This window comes from Arvicola amphibius, chromosome 2 (genome assembly GCF_903992535.2).
Source record: "Arvicola amphibius chromosome 2, mArvAmp1.2, whole genome shotgun sequence".
Lineage (NCBI taxonomy): Eukaryota > Metazoa > Chordata > Mammalia > Rodentia > Cricetidae > Arvicola > Arvicola amphibius.
The window spans coordinates 20,648,899-20,670,955 of record NC_052048.2 but is presented as its reverse complement, the minus strand read 5'-3'; the positions used below and the strand labels follow the sequence as shown (position 1 = coordinate 20,670,955).

Sequence of the window (22,057 nt, the reverse complement as noted above, 5' to 3'; positions counted from 1 at the left end):
AAATTAAAGGAGCTAGTGGGACATGCCCAAGCTAAGATGGAGAATTCACAATTAATGGAGAATTCACAATTAACAATGTCTCCGTGGCCAAAGAAAACTCCAACTGCACATGTGTGTTGATAAAAATATGCATGTTCAGCTGTGCTAGGATTACCATGGTAAATAAGAGATTCTCTCTACTGATTTGCTTCTTCTGGACACAGTTTGCCTTATTGAGTGTGCACCCCAAGCCAGTCTAGACCAGACTGACCCATTTTCCCCAGATACATTAATAATATGTTTGATTAGAAACTGTCAATGTCTGATGGCCCTTGTGGGATGAATAGCTTCTTCCGTTGGTGAAAGTGGGCTTGCAGTGCCGTTTCCATGGGTGTGGTGGTCTTGGGTGCTAGCAGATTGCTAGGTGCATTGTTTAGAGAGTGGTGCATGTGAACATAGCATGCACAGGAGAGGAACCGAGGGTGTCAAGTGTGTTACCAGAAGAGAGGTATGTGCATGACTCAAATGAAGTAGGTTCCTGGGTGACTAAATTGTTCCCTGTGCTTGCCAGCCTCACAGGCAAATATGTTCACTCTAATTCCAAGAGCAGGGGTTGCCTTGTTGTTTCTGATGAACTCACTGTCTCCCCCAAAGTACTAGTGACATTTCTGCTGTTATGAAAATCACCATGACCAAGGTGACCTACAGAAGTAAGACTGTATTTCGCATTTTGGTTCCAGAGGATTAGAGTCCATAATGGCAGGAAGAAGGCAGGAAGTGGGGTGGCTGGAGCAGAAAGCTGAGAGCTCACATCATGAACCGAAAGCATACAGCACAGAAAACTATAAGTGAGGTTTTTAGTCTCAAAGGCCACCTCCAGGGACACTTCCTCCAGCAGGGCTGCACTCATAAACCTTCCCAAACAGCGCCACCAACTGGGAACCAAGAGATAAAATGCCAAAGGCTATGAAGGACATTTATCATTTAATCCACCACACCCAGGCTGGCCTTGAACTCTCGACCCTCCTGACTTAAGTCTTCCCAGTGCTCTTCAAAGGGGCATGTGACATCAGTCCCCGCATTAAGAGCTTTTAACAATGTTTTTGCACATGGTCTTCTGAACTGTTTGCAAATGTCCTTAGACACAGACAGTGGGGGCCACAGACTCCAGGATTAGAACCCAATGCTTCTAAGCTGTATGGGCTTCTGTCCACAGAGCGCTTCTCTGAAACAGCATATCAGTGTCTCTATCCTCTCTTCAGAATAAAAAAAAAAAAAAACAGAACATGGGCATCTGTAGGAGTCACAGTGGTTTTAGAGTCCATGCTTTGTGTCACCAACTGTGCACTGTTTGGGCCAATGGCCTAGACAGAGTGAGTGCAGAGATCCGGTGTGGATGATAAAGTAATCGAGACAGGATTCGCAGTCAGGAGTCGTTACAACTGGTTTCAGAGACGTTTTAGTTCCTTCTGGCAGATCCACTTGTTTTCTGAATCACAGTTCTCAGAAAACACTTTGTCCTTTGAGACGGTGACACAGCTGTTTAGTTTAAAATAACCTATGATGTTCAGTCTGAGGAGGAAGAGAACAGCCACTATTAGTGTTTAGGATTTTCTTATAATGATCCTGTCATCCATTGCTTTTCTGTGGAATTTAAAGGAAACAGAATGCACAGTTGTTAAGTGTAGTAAACTCAAGCACAATGTTATAAACATTGAAGGCAGAGCTGATTCTAAAACCTGCTGTTTCTTCACTGGCAAAGAAACCTTCCAGCAACAATCTTCATAATGATGCATAAAGCAGAGATGATCTGAAGGGATGGAGACCTCCTCATTCCACTACTAACATGTCATATGACCTCCTCATTCCACATGCTAACATGTGGAGACCTGCAGTGTGGTCTCATGGCAGGCCCATCTGTCTGTCTCTCCTCCTAGAACTGGCTGTACCATCTAGGTCTCTCTGTGGCTTCCTGCCTGGGACTCGTGGCCCACTGCAGCCACTTGGGGAACTGCTTCATCTTTGCCTGGGACTGGCTACTCTCGGACCTGCTGCCCACTGCCTGATGACACTTTGGGGAATTGAGGCATGGTATCATGGCCCACTGCCTGCTGCAGCCACTAAATGTGTCCAGTATACAGAGTGAGCTCACAGGGTCTAGATCACAGAACTGGATGCAGGGAGGGAACGAGGCTCAGCTCATGAGACAATCGTCCTTGTGGCACGATTGAGCATCCTTTGGATATATACCCAAAAGTGGTATTACTGGGTCTTGAGGAAGGTTGTTTTCTAATTTTCTGAGAAATCTCCACACTGACATCCAAAGGGGCTGTGCCAACTTGCATTTCCACCAGCAATGCAGGAGTGTTCCCTTTACCCTACAACCTCTCCAGCATAAGTTGTCATCAGTGTATTTGATCTTGGCCAATCTTGTAGGTGTAGCATGGAATCTCAGAGTTGTTTTGATTAACATTTCTCTGATGACTAAGGATGTTGAGCATTTCTTTAAGTGCCTTTTAGCCATTTTAGATTCCTCTGTTGAGAGTTCTCTGTTTAGGTCTGTACTCCATTTTTTTTTTTTTTTACTAAACAGCAGAAAAAATAACGACATCTTGAATTTTGCAGACAAATGGATGGAGGTAGAAAACATTATTTTGAATGGGGAAACCTACACCCAGAAAGACAATTATCACATGTAATCACTCAAAGTGGTTTTTAAATATAAAGCAAAAAAAACCAGTCCACAAATCACAATCCCAGACAATCTAGACAATAATGAGGACACTAATAGAGACTTAAATATATCTAATCTACATAGGTAGTATAAAAAGACAAGATCTCCTGAGTAAATTGGAACCATGCAGACCTTGGGAGAGGGTTGAAGTTTAGGGGAGAGGCAGGGAGGGGAGCAGAGAAAATGTAGAGCTCAATAAAAATCCATAAAAAGAGAAAAAATTGTTTATGAAAACATTTAACATATGAAAAAATGCATTTTCTTTCCTAAGAAGTTAGTTTAGTCCTCAGCCTTAGGAGTCCATTGTATACATACATACATACATACATACATACATACATACATGCAGACATATGTACATGCACATTTGACCTTATAAAAGGCTAGAAACTTTTCATACATGAATATTTTCAGCCACCTTTGGAATCATATTTTCAAACCCTTCTGAACATCTTTAATCTTTGGTATTGTTATTAGAACCCTGAGATGACCTGAAATGAATATTTAGTGAGCTCCTCCAATACTCACACATCAGAACTTAAAGTGGAGCCATTTATCCATCTCCAGTTCTTGTCTGGCAATGAGTAAGTTAGTCCAATCCAAAATGAATGGCCTTTTTCCTTTATCAAGTCCTTTACGAATCTCTACAATCAAAGCAGAGGAGAGGACTTAACCTGAGCCTGTGTGCTGTGACTCGTATTTCACAGCCTCCCGACACCTAGGTCAAGTGTCACCTGTGTCTGTCCTGAGTCCTCAGCACAGTTCATTCTTCCTCCCTTGAGGAATCTGTGCCCAGCATTTATGATCCTAGGAAACTCACCTTACATATGCAGTTATTGGCTCACATGTCCCATTAGTCTCTTAGACTGAGCTTCCATAATGTGAATTCTCCACTGCACTTGCATGGAAAATCTGTTAAGTTTAGAGACTTTGGTGCAGCTTCAGAAATGTGTTCCCGACTCTATTTTATAGCAGAACTCACCAGTTCTTCTCGATCCTGAATGAGCAGGAAAGTGGCTCCTTTTCTAGCACAGTTAGATAGACCATCCTTCCAAACACCGATCTCTCGAGAAAACTGTATGCATTTCTCTCGGTGTGGCAGCCAGTCATTGAGACACGTTAGCTGAACTGGACTCTCTGAAGTGAGGAGCAGACATGGTAAATTTCTACCCTGTCCCTGCTGCACCACAGCCGGTTACACACAGTAGTTGCTTTGCTAACGCACACTTTTAGTAACACGTGCTGGGACAAGATCACTGTTATGACACATCAAAGGAATATAAATGACACAGCATTTATTTTTGTTTCTATCAATCAACTAGACAAAGCTAACTTTAATACATTTTAAAAACAAACATTTTATTAGGGTACTTTTAAAGCTATTGGTCTAGTGTGATAGCATTCTAGGCAACAGGGCAAAGTGATTAATATCTCAGGATTCAAGGTCACATAGTTTCAAAGAAGTTGCCAGCAGTATTAACTACCAGTCATGAGACCTCGATAAGTTTCTATACTGCAATTTTTTTCTAACAAAAGACCGTTGGTGCTGTCTTCATGGGTGAGAGCTTGAAGCCTCCACTGAGGTAAGCCCTGGTAAATAGTAAATGTAAAATGTTTTTCTTGGAAAAATCAAGCTGCAAAAATTATGTGCTGTGGGACAATGGTTTTACCCTGTAAAGATTTGCTTCTTGTACTTGTTTAATAAAGTGCCTATTGGCTAGTAGCCAGGCAGGAAGTAGAGGTTGGGCGACCAGGCAGGAAGAAGAGGCAGGGCAATGAGAACAGGAGAATTCTGGGAAGAGGAAAGATTCAGTCTGCAGTCGCTACCCAGACATAGAAGACACAGATGAGAATGCCTTGTTGATGAAAGGTACCAAGCCACGTGGCTGACACAGACAAGAATTATGGGTTAAGACATAAGAATTAAAAAAATGACTGAGCTAATAGGCCAACTAGTTTATGATTAATGTAGACCTATGTGTATTTCTTTGGGACGAAAACTTGGTCAACGATTACCTGTTGAGCTAGCTGCGATCCTTGGAATATACTCTCTGCATTTTTCTATGGATGGCTTTTGTATTAAGACTCGCACTAGTAAATAAGAAAACAAACAGAGAGGATTAAATACTGAAGTGCATGGTGGAATGGGTGTTTTTCTTCCCAATTCAGGAAATCGAGTTATATCAGCAAAACTGAACATATGGACTGAGGATAAATTATCAGTCACTGAGGAACCAGTTTGCAGACAGAATGTGTAAACAAGGAAGAAAAACACAGAACATGTGATTTCAGACCACACATCGCATGTGATTTTAGACCACTGTTAAGCCGCGTATCATCTAAATGGCCTTACAGAAACTCTTATCTTCCCACACTCATGTCTGAATTCCCATCTTCAGAACAAGTATTATCATACTGTCTCCAAGGGAGGCAGCTTACTGCCACTGGAGTTCAGAAGCCACTTAATAAACTAAACACTTGAGCCTTTTAGTTTTCTACCTTGTTGTTTATGTAACAATCATGACTTGTTTTTGTTTTTTTAGGTTCTGTGTGGACATGTGTTATTGGGTTCTTAGAGTCAGCTAAGAACACATACAGACACCAAATTTTCAACACAAAAGAGATTTATTAACCTGTCAGGAGCGGGGAAGGGCTGTCTCTTAATCTGGCATAGGCAGCAGCAGGTGTTTTTGAAGGACTGGGTTGTTGAGTAGAAAAGGGGAAGTCTGTGTTAGGATGAGTTGTAAGTCCTGATTGGATAGGTTAACCATGGTAGCCAAATAGTTAACTTTGATGGCTGGATTTTGATTTTGTGATAGTTGAATCTTGGTGCTCAGATTCAAGAGTATTCCATGGCCAAATAAAGGAATGGACTTGTCTTGGGGACTAGTTTATGAGTGTAATCTAGCAGTTTAGGAAGAAGAAAGAGAAAAGGACAAAACCTGCAAGTGCCATGTTTGTTATGCATGGGTCTGTTAGAGAACCCTTCAAGTGTAATAGCCCCTAACAGCTCTCAGAGAAACTCAGAAGCACAGAAATGGGAAGCTTCTGCACAGCACATGGGACACTGTCCTGTAACCACTCATATGGTTGACCTTCTCCCAGCTCAAGGGGACAAACCACGTGAAATGACCTGATAGCTAGAGGAACAATTCTGAAGCAAAAGCTCTAGCCTCACTTACCTAAAACACTCAGTCCAATCATGGTCAAGAGAAGAAGGATGATCCCAGCACAACTGAGTTTCAGAGCCAACCTGTGGGAACATGGGCACCGGCAGGCATCTGTGAAGTTAAACACCTGGTTACTTGCTTATGTCAGTTGAGTACATCTGGGATGAAAGTTGAAGGTGTTTTGGATTAACGTGGACAACTGGATTCAAGTAGAGGGTGGGCTAAAGATATGAGTGTTTCTCTGCCAACTTAAAGCAGGATTCAATTTGTTAAGGGAAGAAGACACCGGAAAGTGGAAAGATCTCTCATGCTCTTGGGTAGTTAGAATTAACATAATAAAAATGGCAATCCTACTAAAAGCAATCTACAGATTCAATGCCATACCCATTGAAATTCTTCATAGACCTTAAAAGAATGCTATTCAACTTCTTATTTAAAAGCAAAAAACCCAGAATAGGGAAAACAATCCCATAAAATAAAAGAACATCAGGAGGCATCACAATCCCTGACTTTGAACTCTACTACAGAGCTATAGTACTGAAACCAGTCTGGTATTGTCATAAAAACAGATAGGAGTACAGATGGTGGTTTGGGAGGTCCTTCTCTTTATGTGTTATTTTATTGGTTAATGAATAAAGAACTGGCTTGGCCTATAGCATGGGAGGAGGAAGGTGGAATCAGGGAGATACCATGGAACCAGCACTGGAGAGAGACCTGCTGAAACTTTGCTGGTAGGCCACTACCTCATAGTGATATACAGATTAATAGGAATGGGTTAAATTAAGATATAACAGACAGTAAGAGGCTAGAGCTAATAGGTCAAATAGTGTTTTAATTAATAAAGTTTCTGTGTGATTATTCTGGGGCTAAGCTGCTGGGAACCAACAAGCAGCCTATTACAACAAATTGGCCCTCATGTGGCCAGCTAAATCCACTTAAAATCTGAGATAGTTTGAAAAAGAATTCTAGACACAAAATTACAAAGTTTAATATAGCTTCTTGCTGTTTACTGACAGCATGCAAATAATCCTTTAAGATTCATTGGTACCAAAAGAAAAAAAAAACACCATGCTGTTTAAATGGCGGTGCTGCCAATGCAAATCTGACTCTTTCAGGCAGGAGATCTGGCCACAGAGCATTTGAATAGGGTTTGTGAGCAGACTGCTGCAACTTGCTTAATGGCAATGTGGACTGGCTGTGTGCCTGGAAGTAGGGTGGTGTGTGTGGGTCTCAGAAGCAGTGAGCAACTCTGACGTTTTGGAATGGGCAAGGCAAGGAGTACTGTATTTATCCTAGTAATGTTGCAGCTTAGATTCTTAAGCACTTAGCATTTTAATAAGCACTTCTGGTCAGAAAAAGAATTACAGAGATGCAATAAAGAAAAATCCAGATGGAAAAGAACTCTAAATGAGTCACAGTGTTGGATAAATGTACATAGGCTTAAAAGTGAGAAGAAAAAGAGTATAGAGAGTCATAAAATAAAGTTAATGTTTCAAAAAAGGGTAAAGTTTTTAAAGAGACAGAGTACAGATAGTCATGAATCAAAAGGAGTAAAGAAAAATAAGCCACATAAAAATTGAAAATTCATAGAGAATCTGGATTATGTAGATTATTGTGCTATCTTTGAATCTTTTGACTGTGAATGAGCTAAGTACAGGGAGACATTTTATTGTATGGGCTGCTAAGCTAAACCAGCATGTGTTCTAAAGGTATCATGACTTCCAAATTTGGTCTAAGGATATGTTGCTTTGGAAAAGAGGTTCTTCTTTTGTTTCCATAGAGGATGAGAACCTATGGATTGCTTCCAGACTGGTGTGGTTTGATGGAAGAAGACCCCCTGAAAGGTTGCTGTAAACACCCCGACAAAGAAAATACTTTGTCCAATAAACAGCAGGAACCAGATTGGAGAAACTATTCCCATATTCCCAAATAGTGTCAACATTTTTTTTTTACATTTAAAGGGCAATATAACATAGATATGCTATAGTGATTTGCATTGGCATGGATCTTGGTTTATTGATACAATTTTTTTCATAAACAATCATGTTTTTCCTTTTTTATTAAAAATTTCTGCCTCCTCCCAGCCTCCCAATTACCCCCTCCCTCCTCCACTCCCCCTCCCTCCTCCACTCCCCCTCCCTCTCCGGTACAGAGAGCAATAAGGTTCCCTGCCCTGTGGGAAGTCAAAGTTCCTCCCCCCTCGATCCAGGTCTAGGAAGGTGAGCATCCAAACAGGCCAGGACCCCCAAAGCCAGTATGAGTAGTAGGGTCCAAATCCCGTGTCATTGTCCTTGGCTTCTCAGCAGCCCTCATTGTCTGCCATGTTCAGGGAGACCAGTTTTATCTCATGCTTTTTCAGTCCCAGTCCAGCTGGGCTTGGTAAGCTCTGATTGGATCAGCCCCACCATCTCAGTGGGTGGGAGCACTCCTCGCAGTCCAGACTTCCTTGCTCATGTTTTCCTTCCTTCTGCTCCTCATTTGGACCTTGGGCGCTCAGTTCAGTGCACCAATGTGTGGCTCTGTCTTTATTTCCATCCATCGCCAGATGAAGGTTCCCTCACAGTCCTGACTTTCTTTCTCATGTTCTCCCTCCTTCTGCTCCTTGTCAGGACCTTGGGAACTCAGTCCGGTGCTCCAATGTGGGGCTCTGTCTCTAGTTCCATCTGTCGGCAGATGAAGATTCTATGGTGATATGCAAGATAATCATCAGTATGGCTATAGGATCTGGCCTTTTCCGACTTCCTCTCCTCAGCTGCCCATGGAACTTGCTGGGGGTGTCTCACTGGATACCTGGGAACCCCTCTAGAGTCAAGTCTCTTAATAATCCTAAGATGGCTCCCTTAATTAGGATATATGCTTCCCTGCTCCCATATCCACCCTTCCTATATCCCAAGCATCCCATTCCCCCAAGCTCTCCCTATCCTCCCCTTCACACTTTGCTCTCCCCATCTCCCTTTGCCCCCAACCCACCCCACCCCCAAGATCCCAATTTTTGCATGGCAAACTTGTCTGCTTCCAATATCTAGGAGGATAACTATATATTTTTCTTTGGTTTCACCTTCTTATTGTCTTCTCAAGGATCACAAATTATAGGCTTGATGTCCTTTATTTATGGCTAAAAACTGATTATGAGTGAGTACATCCCATGTTCATCTTTTTGGGTCTGGGTTACCTCACTCAGAATAGTGTTTTCTATTTCCATCCATTTACATGCAAAATTCAAGATGTCATTGTTTTTTACTGCTGAGTAGTACTCTAATATGTATATATCCCACAGTTTCTTCATCCGTTCTTCCACTGAAGGGCATCTAGGTTGTTTCCAGGATCTGGCTATTACAAATAATGCTGCTATGAACATAGTTGAACAAATGTTTTTGTAGTATTATTGGGCATCTCTTGGGTATATTCCCAAGAGTGGAATTGCTGGGTCCTGGGGTAGGTTGATCCCAAATTTCCTGAGAAACCGCCACACTGCTTTCCAAAGTGGTTGCACAAGTTTGCACTCCCACCAGCAATGGATTAGAGTACCCATTACCCCACAACCTCTCCAGCACAGGCTATCATTGGTGTTTTTGATTTTAGCCAATCTGACAGGTGTAAGATGGTATCTCAAAGTTGTTTTGATTTGCATTTCCCTGATAGCTAAGGAGGTTGAGCATGACCTTAAGTGTCTTTTGGCCATTTGGATTTCTTCTGTTGAGAATTTTCTGTTCAGTTCAGAGCCCCATTTTTTAATTGGGTTAATTAGCAATTTGAAACCTAGTCTCTTGAGTTCCTTATATATTTTAGAGATCAGACCTTTGTCAGTTGCAGGGTTGGTGAAGATCTTTTCCCAGTCAGTAGGCTGCCTTTGTGTCTTAGTGACAGTGTCCTTTGCTTTACAGAAGCTTCTCAGCTTCAGGAGGTCCCATTTATTCAATGTTGCCCTTAATGTCTGTGCTGCTGGGGTTATACGCAGGAAACGGTCTCCTGTGCCCATATGTTGTAGAGTACTTCCCACTTTCTCCTCTATCAGGTTCAGTGTGTTCTGATTAATATTGAGGTCTTTAATCCATTTGGACTTGAGTTTTGTGCATGGTGATAGATATGGATCTACTTTCATTCTTCTACAGGTTGACATCCAGTTATGCCAGCACCATTTGTTGAAGATGCCCTCTTTCTTCCATTGTGTACTTTTGGCTCCTTTATCAAAAAATCAGGTGTTCATAGGTTTGTGGGTTAAGATCCGGGTCTTCTATTCGATTCCATTGGTCGACTTCTGTTTTTATGCCAATACCAAGCTGTTTTCAATACTGTAGCTCTGTAATAGAGTTTGAAGTCAGGGATGGTAATGCCTCCAGAAGTTCCTTTATTGTATAAGATTGTTTTGGATATCCTGGGTTTCTTGTTTTTCCATATAAAGTTGGTTATTGTCCTCTCAAGGTCTGTGAAGAATTTTGTTGGGACCTTGATGGGGAGTGCATTGAATCTATAGATTGCCTTTGGTAGAACTGCCATTTTTACTATGTTAATCCTCCCAATCCACGAGCAAGGGAGATCCTTCCATTTTCTGGTATCCTCTACAATTTCTTTCTTCAGAGAATTAAAGTTCTTGTCAAATAGATCCTTCACTTCCTTGGTTAGAGATACCCCAAGATATTTTATGCTATGTGTGGCTATCGTGAAAGGTGATACTTCTCTGATTTCCCTCTCTGCTTCCTTATCCTTTGTGTATAGGAGGGCAACTGATTTTTTGGAGTTGATCTTGTATCCTGCCACATTACTGAAGGAGTTTATCAGCTGTAGAAGTTCTTTGGTGGAGTTTTTGGGGTTGCTTATGTACACTATCATATCATCTGCAAATAACGAAAGTTTAACTTCTTCCTTTCCAATTCGAATCCCCTTGATCCCCTTATGTTGTCTTATTGCTATTGCTAGAACTTCAAGCACCATATTGAAGAGATAAGGAGAGAGTGGACAGCCTTGTCGTGTTCCTGAATTTAGTGGGATGGCCTTGAGTTTCTCTCCGTTTAATTTGATGTTAGCTGTTGGCTTGCTGTAAATAGCCTTTATTATATTTAGGAATGACCCTTGTATCCCTAATCTCTCCAAGACCTTTATCATAAAGGGGTGTTGAATTTTGTCAAATGCTTTTTCAGCATCTAATGAGATGATCATATGGTTTTTATCCTTCAGCTTATTTATATGATGGAGTACATTGATAGATTTTCGTATGTTGAACCAGCCCTGCATCTCTGGGATGAAGCCTACTTGATCGTAGTGGATAATGTTTCTAATGTGTTCTTGGATTTGGTTTGCCAGTATTTATTGAGAATTTTTGCGTCAATGTTCATGAGTGAAATTGGCCTGTAATTCTCTTTCTTGGTTGAGTCTTTGTGTGGTTTAGGTATCAGGGTAACTGTAGCTTCATAAAAGGAATTTGGCAATGACTGTTCTGTTTCTATGTTATGAAATACCTTAAGGAGTATAGGTATTAGGTCTTCTTGGAAGTTCTGCATTGAAACCATCTGGTCCTGGGCTTTTTTTGGTAGGGAGGTTTCTGATAACAGTTTCTAATTCTTTGCGACTAACAGGACTATTTAGATTGTTCACCTGGTCCTGGTTTAACTTTGGTATGTGGTACTTATCTAAAAAACTGTCCATTTCTTTTACATTTTCCAATTTTGTGGCGTAAAGGCTTTTGTAGTAAGATCTAATGATTCTCTGAATTTCCTCTGTGTCTGTGGTTATGTCCCCCTTTTTCATTTCTGATCATATTAATTTGCTTGTTCTCTCTCTGCCGTTTGATTAGTTTGGCTAGGGGTTTGTCAATCTTGTTGATTTTCTCCAAGAACCAGCTTTTTGTTTCATTGATTCTTTGGATTGTTTTCTGTGTTTCTATTTGTTGATTTCTGCCCTCAGTTTGATTATTTCCAGTCTTCTACTCCTCCTAGGTGAATCTGCTTCTTTTTTTTCTAGAGCTTTTAGGTGTATTGTTAAGTCTCCAATGAGTGCTTTCTCCGTTTTCTTTAAGTGGGCACTTAGTGCTATGAACTTTCCTCTTAGCTTATTGATTCAAATTTAAGGAAAATTTCGTTTATATATATATATATACACATACATATATATGTATGTATATATATGCTCTTGATTAAGATATTGTGATTGTGTAGCTCATTTAAAAATGTAATATATATTAATAAATATAGGTTAATAGATAATCAAACTTTAATCATGTTAGATTTTCTAGATGTATAGAGATATATTTCTGTTAGGTATTCTTCAAATCTTTCAGATACCTACAAAATATGGCATTTAAAATGCTTTAATCACTTAGGACTTTTAATGACAATGAGATATGTTTGCTCCTAGAAGGACCAATTACTTTGAGAGGAAGATGAGCATCGAAGAAACTCCTTATGGAGTTAGTTAGCCATTTGGGAAAGAAACTGCTCTTGCTTAAACTGCTTAACTAGACATGTAGGACCCACAAAGAATTGACTGCTGAACTTGCCTAAAGGTGAGATGATCCTTCAGGGTTCCTGCTACATGACAGGGAAACATTCTGTAGGACACAGAAAACTGTGACAGACAAACTGCCAGTATAGGTGGAACTGTCTTTCAAATTTCCTGCTTCGTGGAAAAGTTTGCTGGATACTATGGGCCTGTGGACTGAGGATGGATGCCCCAATGGTACAGAAGAACTTTGGGTGACTGTCCAGGCAGTGAGATGTCTCTGTCAATTCTAGAGATTTGGAAGTTGATAACAATGTACTTCCTGTTTACTTAGGTAATATTGTATTCTTCTAGAGTCTTTGATGGAGTTGAAGAATAGATAGTTATAGTTATACATAGTTATGAGAAAAGATAAGGTAAATATAAATATTGTTACTGTAATTCTTGCTTGATAACTGTTTGTTATATGTAATTTTACTATGTTAAAGTCAACAATATTCAAAGCAGCTTTGTTTGTCATAGCCAGAACCTAGAAACAACCTAAATGCTCCTTGACCAAAGAATGGATAAGGAAAATGTAGTACATTTACACAATGGAGTACTACACAGCAGAAAAATAATGGTATTTTGAAATTTTCAGGCATATGGATGGAGTTAGAACATATCATATTGAGTGAGGTAACCCAGACCCAGAATGACAATTATCATATGTACTCAGTCATAAGTGGCTTTTAAACATAAAGCAAAGAAAATCAACCTACATATTCATAATCCCAGAGAACATAGACAACAATGAGGACCCTAAGAGAAACATACATGGATCTAATCTAATTAGGAAGTAGAAAAAGACACGATCTCCTGAATAAATTGGGAGCATGGGGACCATGGGAGAGAGTTGAAGGGGAGTGGACAGGAAGGGAGAAGAGGAGAGAGAAAAAAGTACAGCTCAATAAAATCAATTAAAAAAATAAATAAGTAAAGCAGAATTCCAGGAGCTGAATTCTGCATTATGAACAGCTGTTTGCTCTGATAGAATAGGACTGAAAATGAATGCTCATGCATGTACTTTGCACAAAGGCTCATTGGGTATCTCAGTCTTGGTAGAAATAAAGATCTGTTGAAAACCACTGGGCACTGTAAATCAAACGGCACGTTCTGTTGCAGGAATGCAGTCAGTGCATCTCTAAGGAGCACATTCTTTATTGAAGAGACATTTTTGATGCTCACTTTTGTGGTAATTGTGCCTTTTGATGCTATGGCATGTGATTCTATTCCTGAACATGGGGTCTGCTTCACTGAGGTCTACAAGGTCCTTCTCCAACTTGGATTAAAGTTATGGCATCCAAGGAGGGGCATATCATGAGTCCACACCATATTTTCAGTATTTGAATTGAGTTAGTTCCTTCTACTAACTGAGTTCTAAAGTCCCCTAATGGATAAATGAACTGGAAGTGTGGCTAATATCACACTACATGCACAAGCACATGCACAGACATGCAAACTCAAAACATACAACACTTTGTGGCTGTAGCTTTCACAGTGCACTTTCCTTAAATATAGTACTTTGATAATTGCTCTGGTCTGTTTCTGAGAGAGAGTTGTCCATTAGTGCAGGCTGACCTCTAACTCTCTGTGTGGCTGAAGATGACCTTGAGCTCCTCATTCTGCTGCCTCCACATCCCGAGTGCTGGGAATCTTTTGGGTGGCCCTGTTGGTGAGATGCTGCAGTCTACCACAGCCTCGCAGCTTTCTCTAAGCTCGAAAACATGAAGGACTCTCTCCCCTCCAGTGAGATTTCCTGCTCTCTACCTTCTGCTGTCTGGAGGATGTCTCTTGGCTGGGAGGACTGTCCTTCTATGAAAGCTGTCTCCAAGCCTGGAAGCCTGATTTATCTTCATCCTGACCCTTGGCACAGTTTCCTGCTAGAAGCCTTTCTCCTGTTGCTCTTAAGGTAGTTGAGACTTACACTAGGAACATTCCTGTAGGACTCTGCTGCCACATATGGACCTTTATGATAGGGAGCGTGCTGCTTAATACAAATTAGGGTTTGTCCCCAAGCTCCCCAATCCTATATATTTCCTATACTCTGGAATGAAGCTGAGTTGATTCATCAACGTCATCACCTGCAGATCTATCTCTGTTTTACTGACAGTCATCCAAACCCTGTTCTTCACTTCTGCTCCTTCCACCCTTGTGGACAAAAGAAGAGGTAGCACAACAGGATTCTATGTGTGCACCACCCACAAGTGGTCAACACATAAAGAATAAGATACTACAAAGTCCTCTACCCTAAATGGGACATGTGTATACCATCTCATCCCCAACCAAGGCTCAGGCATTATCACAGAAGGGGGCAGAATGACTGTAGATCCAGAAGTGCTGGATAACTACAAGGAAACACCATCTTCTGGACATAACAGCGCAGTTGCCCAGATGAGCTTACACCATTTGTGAAGCTACTGACAGCTGATGGCTGCTAGGAGTGAGAGAGTCAGTTTTCTTCACTGATACAGTCCCTAAGAGGTCACCTATGCTCCAGGACATGGCCTTCACCCATGCACACACTGGCAGGGCTGACTGGACTCAGTGGGAAATCCAACCCCAACCCTTTAGCTGTTTAAGTCCCTTCCACTTTTACAGGTATAACAGGGAAAACAAAGACTTTCTTGTGCCTACCACAAATAACTGGCTCTGTCAAATCTTTCATATAGTTTCCAAAATCTCCCACTTTCCCCAGACCCCTTGTACAGATTATAATGAAGCTTATTTAGTGACTCAAAGACATTTCTGATTAAAAAAATCTGTTACTTTAATAGTTTCTGATAAGCTTCCTTAAAACGTTGTGATTTACATTCTTGGCACAATATAGAAAGATTAAATTTAATGCATTGTGGTATTCTATAAGACAGCTCAGTTACATCACAGAATCTCACACTATACCTTGCCCATTTTAGACTTAATTTCTGCCTCACTGTCTGTCTCTTATCATCCACCCCCAAGTCATCATATCCTTCATATTTGTCTTACTTCAGTCTTCCACATTAGTTCCCATTTCTTTCACTCAGATTTTAATCTTCTGGGAGACAGGGTGCTGATTCCACCAGTGCTCAGTGCTAGGATGCTGTGAAGCTGAGTCTTTGTGTTTGTGTTCGTAGGGAAGTGTGGACCAGGCAAGACGCTTCACAGAATCTCTCTGCTAGAAGCATCCCTTTCCTTGTAGATGTAAAGCATCCCTTCTTCAGGTCTTGTGACTGAAGCTGGAAAGAAGGGCTGCCATGTCTCACGTTAACTAACTGACTAGAAGGGAGGGCATGAGCTTCTTATCTCTAAAGCTGTGAGCATCTACTCTCTTCAGCATGGACAGAGCTGCTCACCTTCAAAGCAATAACAGCACTGTAAGAGGAAACCATAACTCTGGAGGATATTCAAATGCCGAAGGAGAAATAAAGCTACTGACCTGGGGGACGAGATGGAGGTGATGCACACGGAAGGCCCTGGATTGGGGTCTTCTGCCTTGGAGCTGACCCTTGGTGTTGTCCATTGTGAATGGGAGATGTGACACTGAACTCGAGAACAGCAATAAACTACTTCTGTAAGTGAAATGATCAAAGGACGCGCCTCGTGAATGCTCTGATGTGTGTGTCCACACCCACTCACACTTGCCTCTGAGGGGTTTCTCCATTGTTTTGACGTAAGTGTCGTCCTGCCCACACAGCTTACACACTATTTTCTTTTTAAATTTTTCTTTATTCTTCTCTCATACAATAGATCCTGACTGCAGTCTTTTCTTAGTCCTCTCTTCTCAGTCTCTGCCTGCCTCCCCTTTCTCTGTCTTCATTTTCTTCAGAAAAGAGCAAGCTCTTAGGGATATCAGTGAATGCAGGATAACAACAAGTATTATGAGTTAGACATAAATCCCATATCAAACCTTGATGAGGCAACCGAGCAGGAGGAAAGGAGTCCCACACGCAGGCAAAAGAGTTGGGTGTCTGGTGACCCCAACTCCCACTGTTCAGGGCCCTGTGAAAACCCCAAGCTTGTATGCACGGGGCCATAGTGCAGACCCATGCAGCCTCTTTGATTGCACTTCGGTCTTTGTGAGCCCTTGTGAGTCCTGTCAGTTGATTCTGTGGGCTGTGTCCTCCTGGTCTCCTCTACCCTCTGCCTCCTACAGTCCTTGCTCCCCATTTTCTGTGGGGTTCCTGAACTCTATCTAACCTTTGACTGAAGGTCTCTGTATCTGCTCTCATCACATTGCTATTGTGTTAAGAAGGACTAGCATATGGTCTCTTTTTATTAAGAAAACTCAAGGAGGACTTCTTGTTCTGATTCCTGTAACCCATCTGTTTTGAGGCTGTTATCTAAAGGGAAGCTCAGGGTGAGTGAGATGTAACATTCTTCCTCAATTCAAATTTAAGTGGCCATTTCCCCCAAATTATCAGCAATTAAGACTATACAGTATATTATGCTGTGTTGTAAAAAATAAATATTAACATGTGAAAGTTCATAGTTATTGTAATGGTCTGTCCTGTCTTTTTAAGGGAACAGGCCCCGCCCACTCCCTCCCTTGTCCAGGAAGATCTTCCTTCTGCTTCTGGTCTGAGCCCTTCCTTTTCTGCCTCTCTCTAAGAGGCATCTTCTGTCTCTCTCCCTTCTCCCCTTTTATCCCCTCTCTCTCTCTCTCTCTTCTCTCTCTCTCCCTCTTTCTCTCTCTCTCTCTCTCTCTCTCTCTCTCTCTCTCTCTCTCTCTCTCTCACACACACACACACTCTATCTTCTCTGCTATTCCCCCCTTCTCCCCTTCCCTTCATAATCCACTAAATAAATATCCAACTTCACTCTGCATGGCGTGCCTATCTGTCTCGGTTTCTCACCAGCCACATGGCTTCTTACCTGGGACCTGGCTGCCTTCATGGCCTGCTATGGTCTCGCTACCCGCTGCCTGCTCCCTGATGCCACTCGGGGACCTGTGGCATGGTCTCATGGCCTGCTGCCCTCTGCTGTCACTTGGGGACCCATAGCATTTTTATGTAAACCCTACATTGTGCCATGATTCAAGTAGGTTCTCCCGTCCTCTCCCAGGGTTGAGATCTGGAACCGGGGTATTTTTTCCACAACAACCACATATTCCATCTTGCCTGAGCTCAGACCTCCATGCATGCCAGCAGCTTGGTGGTGAGTTTTCCCCTCCCAGCCCCCAAACACATCCTTCACCACTACAGTTGAGCCCCTTTGCTGCTTTCCGTAGCTAAAAACATTGACCGTCAACCCGGGGTCATTCCTCCTGTGCTAGCACTGCACACGCTGTGTGGTGCATTCCACTGGGGCCCAGGGTCCCCTCAGATTTTTCTTTCTCTTTTTTTCTTTTTTGTTTCTTTTTTTTTTTTTTTTTTTGACCACTCATCAGTGGTCCCCGCCCTGAGAAAACGCTGGGAATGGCCTCTAGCCTCTGGCTTCCGAGTTACCAGGACTGGAGCCCGTCAGGCATTAATACCCACCTGCAGATAGAGAACGCTCTTCTACAAGCCTCGCAATGTTCACTTTCACACCACCATCTATAGAGGGGAGATGTCCCCCTATATAAGCCTTGTGATATTGCCATTTTCGTGGGTTTTTATGTTTTCAGCTATGGTATAAACCTTCACTCTGCCGGTGTCCTGCCAGTTCCACTTGCTCCACTTTTCCTCAAACTGTCCCTGGTCACTGCCACTTGCTGTCAACCAAAATTGGTTACATCCACGAGGCAGCTGTTTTCAATTCCCAGCCTTTTGCTCCTCACCACGGCTTGTGGCATGGAGGCTCCGCAACAGGATGGATCATGCCTCTAGGTTTCTCTTCCATATAACATGTGACCTCAGCCATTTTGACTGTGGTCAGGTGACCTTACCACCATCTTAACTGAGGTCAGGTGACTTCCCTGTCATCTTAACTGAGAGCCAGGTCAGATGATCAAGTTCCACCATCTTTTACTGAGGTATTCCCTGTCTGGTCCCAATTTACTTATATTTTTGTCTCTAAATTCCTCTTGCTGACTCTGTTGCATGTGTTTTTGCACAGCGGCATGCCTTTGGTAGGGCCCACCAAGAGCCACTGCACCCAATTCCTGTTCACTCTGTGTGTGTGTGTTCATACCTGTAACTTAAATGCACCTATGTTTACTGTTAATGTTGAAATTGTTTTGTTCATTGTATGTCATTTCAGACTACAAACCAATAAATCTCATGTTTTAAGCTGGTATGTACTTTTAAGTCTCTTGCAAAAATACTTTATATCTAATGTAACCCTCCTTTACCTGTTGAGAGCCAATACAGTCAATCTTAGACCCAGCTCTCCAGACAGATTCTATACTGCAGTTACACCTAGTAAACAGCCCTGAACTGTGCAGAGATCTGGGAAATATGGCATTTAAATATTTAATTATTAAAAGACTTTTAATACCCAAAAGAGACAGGCTGGCTCCTAGCAGCAGCACTCTATTTTCTCCAAAGAAGGACAGAAGGGCAAATGGGCACAAAACAATGTCCATCTACACTTGTTTCAACTGCCAAGTGTTGACCACTGGGAAAAACTGCCTTTCATCTAAACTAAAGATCTCCAGATGTGGACAGAATCACTGGAATCAACAGCCTAGCTGCTCAGGTCAAGGAAGGCTTGTTTCCTATAGATTTCTTAGCTCACAGGATCGTTTGGAGACTGGCAGGCCCTGCACTAAACAGCAAAATCAATATCACCTTCAGTGACCATGGAGGACCCCGAGGAGTAACTCTAGGTGCCAACCAAGTAAGTTCTCTGTCATTTTTAATCAATAACTTCTCAAGTAAATTTTATCATTCTCAAGGATTTTTTTTTTTTTTTTTTGGTTTTTTCGAGGACAGGGTTTCTCTAAGGCTTTGGAGCCTGTCCTGGAACTAGCTCTGTTAGACCAGGCTGGCCTCGAACTCACAGAGATCCGCCTGCCCTCCTGCCTCCCGAGTGCTGGGAATTAAAGGCGTGCGCCCACCACCGCCTGGCTCTCAAGGATTTTTGATGTAGTCTGACAGCTGTAGAGGTTTTGTCAGTTTAAAAGGACAACCTCACCAAACAAATTTCAGTAAAACACAAATACAAGTTTATTAAGGTGTATACCTTGCAAGTTATAAAGGTGTGAGGACAAATACAAGTTATCAAAATTCTCTCTCATGCTGCTTTCCATAGTCTTAAAAAGACATACATTGTGCAAAAAACATCTGTAAGAGTCATTCTGACATAAATATGCTACTGTTTATATAATGTGTATGTCTAAAACTTATGTTTTCACAAACCCAAGAATACTTGTGAGTTCCAGGGAGCCAAATAGAAGGATCCACCTTAAACAGGTCAGATACACCTCTCTCAATTCCCATGGCCCTAATTTTTTTTTCCCTAAACTTAACTTTGTCTTCTGTTCTGCCAATACCTTAAACAGGTGTAAGAGACACTAGATTTTTCCATACCACAAACACCGGACAGGAGCAAAGAGACCAGCTCTGCCAGGATGTGGCCAGCACCCAGCCTTTTCAGGTCCCCCCTCAAAATGACACCCACAAATAAGCAGGAAGCAGTCTTGAGATTCTGCTGTCCCAATTTCCTTTAACTTGTTGTGCCTAACCTCCCACCTTTTTATTATTAAAAAGAAATGGGAATGTAATGGAATGCGTGTCCCTTTAAGAGATAAGCCCTGCCCACTCCCTCCAACCATCTACTGCTGAAGCAGGCAGATCTTCCTTCCTGCCTGCAGTCAGAGTCTTTTACTTTCCTCTCTCCCCCGAAGAGGTAGCTGCTGCTGTGGCTTCCCCCCTCTCCCCTGCTCTCTCTGTGCCTATATCCCCTTCTCCCCTTCCCTTCTATAACCCACTAAATAAATATCCTGCTTCACACTGCACGGTGTGCCTATCTGTCTAGGTCTCTCACCCTGCCACGGGCTTCTTGCCTGGGACCTGGATGCCTTCGAGGCCCAATGTGGTTTCAGGACCTGCTGGCTGCTGCCCGCCACCACTCAGGAAACCTATGGTATGGTCTCATGGCCCGCTGCCCACTGCGCCACTCAGGACCTGCAGGATTTTTATTTAAACCATTACAGTTAGAGTTGACATGAATTGGAAGCTCAAGAATCCTCTGGAAGCGTCCATGCTGTGAAGGAAGCTGTGAGACACAGAAATGAGGACAAGACTGTGGGAAACACGCGTGACTGACACAACAGGAAGAGCAGTGAGGAGGGGCAGCCGCAGTACTGCTCAGCCCTGTCCTGAAGGTCCATGAGGACGGATGCGGACTCATTCACCAGTGGAAGGACTTCGTCTGTCAGAGCTACAGAGAGTGGAGGACACGGGTTCGTGGGACGTGCTGACTCCTCCAAGGATTTCCAGGCCTAGAGCCTATAGAGTGGGTACTGCACATGCCGAGGTCAGACATTGTCATAGAAAAGCAAAGATTTCCTGAAGTCACTTTCTGTGATCAGTATGGATGACCCAAGGCCTCACAATATGAGACAGGCAGCAGTCGTGCTGACTGTGAGTTCAGGAGACAGGAGGTGCACACATTGTATGGGCTCAACACTCATTCCCCCAAGAACACTGATGATTGCAAAGTGAGGGGTAGCCTTGTGAGGGTCTCACAGCACATTTAAGATCCTATGAATCCTCCTCAGCTGTCACTGTTTGATGACAATAATCTCACCCAATGCCAGGCACAGCTTCTGCCTCATGCTCATCTTTTTTTTTTTTTTGTAGTGTTGAGAATTGAATTTATGACCTCATGAATTTGAGGCAAGCACTCTATCACTGAAACTATGTTCCTTGCCCTCTATGCTTTGCCTAAAACTGAAGATTTTAGCCATTACGGAAGGATTTCCAGAGTTTTTTCCATCTTGAGCCATTATTTTTTACAATCGAATATCAAGAATTGTAAAAATATTCTCAGCTGTCAGTGCATAAAAATTTCAGCATCTATAAGGCCCTCAGGCCTTAGTACATAGAGGACCCATATGATTGCTCATGAGTGATGCTGGTCCCTTGCAGAGACACAGGGCATTTTAGGTGGGGAATGTGTGAATAAGCATTGCTACTATTTACTTGTTTATCACCACCTAGTAACCTGGAAACCAATAACAATGGGGGGATGCATTAGATCAATAAGTAGAAATCTGATGCTCTTAGCAGAAGATTCAAATTATGCTTTGTGGACAGTGAGGTTTAACTAAGTTCTGAAGCTGCCTGTGGCTACCAGGATCCCCAGTGACCCTGTGAAAAACAACAGATCTGAGGTGAGATGTTTTCTTTAGCTGTTACTGGCAAAAGTGTGAAGTGACCAGAAGTGAGAAGAGCTCCATGCGTCTGTGGGCAGCATGCAGTACGCAGCTAACTGCGATTCATTTTGCCTGATTGCAGTATCTGGAACATCATTAAATACCCTGCATAATCTTTACACAGCAAAAATCCTTATAATCATCATTGTACATGTAGAAATAAAACCTGTGGAGGCCTGAAACTGTGAGCCTGTTTTCCATGTTGACCAAAGGTCAGAGAGTGGAACTTGGCTCTAGTTCCCTTCAAGGTTATGGGCTTCTACCTCACAGTCCCACCCTAGCTGACTTGGTCAGAGAGTTCTGCTCCTCTCAAGGTTATTGTCAACAGTGTGGCTGATAGGCAGGACCTTGAGCTCCAGGAAATAGAGAAGTAGATTGTTACCTACTTCAAACAAGAGTCTAAGGACCCCAACTAAG

General features: G+C 42.3%; 1 protein-coding gene across 1 annotated transcript; it reads right to left on the bottom strand.

Annotated features, from left to right (window-relative positions):
• Nucleotides 1-857: 857 nt before the first annotated feature.
• LOC119807108 (killer cell lectin-like receptor subfamily B member 1A) lies at nucleotides 858-17,232 on the bottom strand. The gene is made up of 7 exons (XM_042054512.1): nucleotides 17,212-17,232; nucleotides 15,776-15,902; nucleotides 5,896-5,994; nucleotides 4,730-4,804; nucleotides 3,696-3,850; nucleotides 3,242-3,357; nucleotides 858-1,551 (listed from the first exon to the last, which is right to left on the bottom strand). Exons 1-7 carry the CDS (start codon nucleotides 17,230-17,232, stop codon nucleotides 1,428-1,430), a joined length of 717 nt encoding a protein of 238 aa, XP_041910446.1. The 3' UTR covers nucleotides 858-1,427.
• Between the last annotated feature and the right edge of the window lie 4,825 nt (nucleotides 17,233-22,057).